A 6,000-nucleotide genomic window follows, 5' to 3' on the forward strand; every position below is an offset into this window, starting at 1 on the left:
GTCCAAAAAACGGAGGGGAACCTTTTTGTTTTGGTCCAAAAAACGGAGGGGAACCTTTTTGTTTTGGTCCAAAAAACGGAGGGGAACCTTTTTGTTTTGGTCCAAAAAACGGAGGGGAACCTTTTTGTTTTGGTCCAAAAAACGGAGGGGAACCTTTTTGTTTTGGTCCAAAAAACGGAGGGGAACCTTTTTGTTTTGGTCCAAAAAACGGAGGGGAACCTTTTTGTTTTGGTCCAAAAAACGGAGGGGAACCTTTTTGTTTTGGTCCAAAAAACGGAGGGGAACCTTTTTGTTTTGGTCCAAAAAACGGAGGGGAACCTTTTTGTTTTGGTCCAAAAAACGGAGGGGAACCTTTTTGTTTTGGTCCAAAAAACGGAGGGGAACCTTTTTGTTTTGGTCCAAAAAACGGAGGGGAACCTTTTTGTTTTGGTCCAAAAAACGGAGGGGAACCTTTTTGTTTTGGTCCAAAAAACGGAGGGGAACCTTTTTGTTTTGGTCCAAAAAACGGAGGGGAACCTTTTTGTTTTGGTCCAAAAAACGGAGGGGAACCTTTTTGTTTTGGTCCAAAAAACGGAGGGGAACCTTTTTTGCAAACCATTTTCCTCCCATCGAATTTCAAGGAATATGTAAGAGTAGTTTGTTGGTTGTGCTTGATACCTATTCTTCCATGACATTTCCTTTTGCAAATTGTTTCTGAGATTGATACACATTTAGCCAAAATCTGATTTTGTTCTACTTTAGAGTACTAAAAAAATTGTTTTCCGTGGAAAGCTCTTTGCGTTTCTTCATTCTTTCACAACATATTTTACACAAACAGTTACCACCTGGCTGAAATACTTTCTTCGTAATAACTTTTATCTTCTCATCTTTGTCTCTTTCCTTCTTTGCTTATGTTGCTTTTGTGTAGTGTTTGTTTTTTCCATGCACAATCTGCTTCAATGATATTTGCTGTTCCTTCTTCATCTAATTTTTTTTTTTATGCTGGGGTGTCTCCTGCCTACACACAAACTTCGAGAACATTGTTTTGGTAGTCTATTGCTACCAAATCATACAAAACTGACAGGGAGTTTTATCAATACAGACTGTTTTTTCTCATGACTCAGTACTAATGGATGTAAAGTTCTCTGCAAGAAAAAAAATTTTAAAACATAGTAACTGCTTGTAATAATGGTATCATTTACGTGTTGTTGGGACAATGTTTTGTCTATGGTATTATGAGCAGTTATACAAGTAATTTTACCTGCTGTTTTTGCCTCTAAAAATGGGGATGAAGCCTTCAATGACAAATCTTTGTGACAGTAACATTTATGCCATCCTGTTCATCCTGATCCTCCTGTGCAGATACAGTTCTATGTCGTTATCTTTTACACTCTTATTGCTAGAGAGAAACAAATACCAGTTATTATTAGAAATATATGCTATGGAAGTAAAGATTAAAGAATAACCTTGAATATAATAGGAAGTAGCCTTCAATTACAGCATTTCAATTGCATTCAGTTCATTGTTCACAAAATCTGTTAGCATAAGCTGGATTAAAAAATAACCAACCACGTGGTTGACAATTCATAAAGATAATCAACATTTGTCAAATCCAAAAAGAAATTCACTACTTTTTTCTAAAACAATCATATAGCTTGCTTGGTGTACTTAACCCAATATCATTTTGAGAAGCCTGGTGCTCAGACTATTTCCATCCATTTAACAAAGATGTGGAAGGCACACCATGATACAAAATCATTTCGAAAACATGTACACAAAAAATCCATTAAGCTGCATATGCACAGTTTGCTTATGCCCCTCAAGCATTGACACTATGTCCGGGTATGATAGGTTGAGAAAGAGCCATAACCCATAAGTCAGACATTAGATTTCACAAATACTTGCTGGTTGCAAAATTGCAAAAAATATGCCAGAACCAGGTACATCTAAGATAGTGGGTTTCACCATCTATCAATTACAAAGAAATGAACAATCTGAATACTTTTTAGTTAAAAAAACTTTTAGTTCATTTTTTCACATTGGGTATTTGCCATCTTAAACTTTACTACAATAGAAACACATTTACACTGAAAGTACATAGGAGATTTTTGTTTTAGTACCACATTTTTATGTTATGAATTCATTTAAAATCATGAGTAAAGACATTAATTTATAGAAACACAGTTATTAAGGATATTACCCCCTTAAGGAAGCCTTTTGCTTATAAATCTAAAATTCCCTGTCAAATAAGATAACCTACAGGTAGATTTTTGCAGTGATGAATAACAAATTGATCTGTGGGAGTGCAGGTTTTTGGTCAGTCAATATGTTAGATATAGTTTGGTTTTCTTCTTGCTATTAATTATGTGTGTTTTTTGTTTTGTTTTAGCTGTTATTGGTGGTGCAGTTGTGGGGCTGCTGTGTGCCATTTTGGTGGTGATGTTCATAGTGTATAGAATGAGAAAGAAGGATGAAGGATCTTACGCTCTTGATGAACCCAAGAGATCACCAACTGCCAACTCGTACACAAAGAACTCAAATCGTGAATTTTATGCCTGAAGTAAACATTGATTTTTGTTAATATAAAACAGAACACACATACTTTAGAACAAAACAAATTCAAGAATATCGCATTTACAAAGATCACGTATTTCTTACTTATTGGCCTGGGGGGAGGGGGGGGTGTCAAAGAATCTTTCTCTTACCACAGAATCTGAGAAATGAACTCTAGTACATTTCCCATACTGAGAGAAATATATATAAATGAGTCAATGCCATTCATGAAGCAGGTATCAGTAGAGCAGTGGTAATAAAATTGCTAAGGTAGATGAAACATGATAGCCAAGTTGGAAAGCAAAGCAAGTACTGCCTGTTAGGTCTAAGACTGTTCCAAATTGTGAAGGAAGTTTTGTTTTTCCTTTAGTTATTAATTTGGTTTATAGAATAGAAAGATGTAGCATTTTGTATTATTTGTTCAAACCTAAATTTGAGCTTGGTAAAATAATTCCATATTGACAATTACTTATATTTGACCTTCAAATCAGTCATTATAACAAGTGTAATTTGTTTTATTTAATATATTACAGGAATTTGCTTCTTGAATCACTAGTCTTATCATGATTGATTCATGTAAAGTTTATCTGTTAATGTAGGCATTTAATAATAATGTCATTGAATTTGTCTATTAAGATAATACAGTTTTAAGAGTGCTTCTATAACAAAATACATTTATTATATATTCCTGGTAATTAAATGACACATGTTACAAACACAAATAATTTACACATACCACTGATAATGAATAATAGTGTGTTACAGCTGAATGTGAATCATAGAAAGGTTTGGATGAAACATATATTGCCATCACATTAAGGTGGTTTGTGTTTATGCTTGTGTTTCTTTCATGTTCATTGTGACAGGAACATGTAGTGAATAGTCTTCAAGAAAATTTATATTTAAAAATGTATTGTTTGTAATTCAGAGTAGTAATATAATCAGAGAAGACTGTAATACTTGTTAACTGTAAAAAATAACTGTGGAAATTGTTTAAAAGGTTTTTTTAATAATCTAAACATAATGTGCAGCTATCAATTATGCACTTGTGAAAAAGTTTAATTTTTCTAATGCCAGTATCTTAATGCTCTTTTCATTTGTATTAAATACAAATGTTAATGCTGCCATTGAAACCTGTAGAATGATTCATATTTTAATTTGCAGATTCCTTGTTCTCAACTAGCATATTTAAATGGGAAATAAAACAGTTCTAAAAATCGGTCAAAAGAAATTTGCACTCTGCATGATATATTGTCATGTTTTAACAACAGTTTATTTTATTACTTTCATTTGATAATGTAAATTTGAGTTGTTGTTAACCTAACTAACAACATTTATGTTTCTGTGGTCTGTTAGACAGACGAAAGTGCCGGTTGTGAGTTAAACGATGAGACACTTACTTTTTTCCTTTAAATTGTGTACCTGATTACAGCACATCCATTCACATTTTTGTGCTGCACTTCAAGAGCAATGATCTGTGACTTCAAGTACTTGATGTGCCCTCATGAAGATTCTTTCTACCTGAAAAGTATTAGATTTTATAACATGCTGGTTTGATCCATGGTCATAACAAATATGTTTTGGTTTCAATTTTGTGAAAAAATTTTAGTTGCATCTTGCACAGAATGATACTTTAGAATATATGAAAATTTTTAAGACTTAGTTCACTAATATTATTAAATTAATTGCTTTCCATCCATATGTGTATAATAGAGTACATACCAAAAATACATATACCCATGTTATGTATAAATGTATGTATATAATTTATAACATATATTGTATATTATACATTTAATATATAACAAATAACATATCACTCTTGGGACATAGTGCAAACCTTTGTTTTAAAATCAAATATTTTGAAGGTTATAACTACATTCATGTCTAAAACAAAGCTTATAGCTACATACACACATAAAATTAAGCTTGTAACTGTATACATGTCTGAAACAAAGCATGTTTCTATATAGATATTTGAACGAGAGGATGTAGCTACAATAATGCTCTGAAATGAACCTTGTAGTTACATCTGTGTTTGGAACTATGCATATAACAAACTGCTTCAGGAAAATTTGTCAAAAATTTTCATTTGCAAAAAAAAACTTTTTTGTTGTTTTTAAGTGTTTTATGTATATAAATGGTTGTACATTTGTGTGTGGGCATGCAGTTGTGTGTGCAATTGTCAGTTGAAAATGTGAAGTCCTCGCCATTGTTTATAGTATATATAAATGAAAGCACTAACCAGGACTGCCATTTCAGCACTGGTGATACTCTAGTTAAAAATAAAAACATTGCTCTGAACACACACATTAATGTTTATTTTAAGCTGTTGTGTAGTAGCATGCATGGCATTTTTGTGTGAATGTTAACTCTTACTTCATAGCAGCCAAGAAGATCATAAAATGTGGTATGAAAACAGATTGTTGTTTTCAGGTGAGGTTCAGCACAAAATATGGACAAAAAACATATTTAATGGTGTAATATTAAGTGCATGTTTACACTACACAAAAACCTAGGTGCAGAGTTTCAAACACTGCTTTGTAAAGCACTGTTAACTTTTGTATTGTGAATATAGCCAGCAATAATCAGTCACACAAGTGATTGCTGCAAAAAGTTATTAAAAAAAATTTACACTATAAATATTCATTATTATTAACTCATTAAAAATCTTATGTTTTGGCACTTTGCCGGTGCAACTAAACACTCCGCTAGCTACCTATATTATTTTGTTATACATTATACTATTTCATGTTAATGTTTAGTTTCAGATAGTTGTAATTTATTTGTTATTAATATACATGTCATAACAGGATTACTTTAAACTGTATGTGGTACAATTATTTTTACAATGTATTTAGATGTATGTAATGTGCCATTTGCAGTGTTAAATAAATTACTTCTTTATATACATTTATCACTTTTATTTTTCAGGGCCTAGTTTCACAAATTATTCTTAAATCTGTTAATGCAGAAGCTGCCAAATTTTGTGCAGAATTCAGGAATGACAAGAGTAATTGTGACTTTTGTTTCTGCAGAGTTAATTTTCTTGTTTAATAGCATAGTATAAAATACTGGTTCACGTTTATAGTCCATTAAAGAATGGCCAAGGAATAAGCTTTTCGATGAGCTATGAAAACACTGGAATTGGAGGAATGAATTATTACTGAGGCAAGACTTTATGGTTTTATTTTTATAAATTAATATTCATATAATGTAAAGTTAAACCAATATAACACTAAATTGTTTAATACCTGCTTATTTCACACAAATAGTGAAGTTATAACTAGGGTGCTACATTTTTACAGTCAAATAATTTGTACTAAGCATGTATGGGTGGCAAAAACTCTGAGCAATAGAAAAATTTGTCCATGTATCAACATCGATGATGCAAGAATTTGGTAAAAGATTTAAAATTAAAGTAAAATTAATTTTATCTTTTCCATTTGGTCCATGCCATATATTTTG

General features: G+C 31.9%; 1 protein-coding gene across 1 annotated transcript in view; it reads left to right on the forward strand.

The window, feature by feature from the left end:
- Nucleotides 1-5,445, forward strand: part of LOC134529211 (syndecan) — a 72,402-nt gene extending 66,957 nt beyond the window's left edge. The window contains exon 5 of the mRNA XM_063363078.1: nucleotides 2,369-5,445. Coding sequence (XP_063219148.1) covers nucleotides 2,369-2,538 — 170 coding nt within the window. The 3' untranslated portion in view covers nucleotides 2,539-5,445. The remainder of the gene's footprint in view (nucleotides 1-2,368) is intronic.
- The last annotated feature ends 555 nt before the right edge of the window (nucleotides 5,446-6,000 follow it).

Source organism: Bacillus rossius, chromosome 2 (assembly GCF_032445375.1).
Source record: "Bacillus rossius redtenbacheri isolate Brsri chromosome 2, Brsri_v3, whole genome shotgun sequence".
Taxonomy (NCBI): domain Eukaryota; kingdom Metazoa; phylum Arthropoda; class Insecta; order Phasmatodea; family Bacillidae; genus Bacillus; species Bacillus rossius.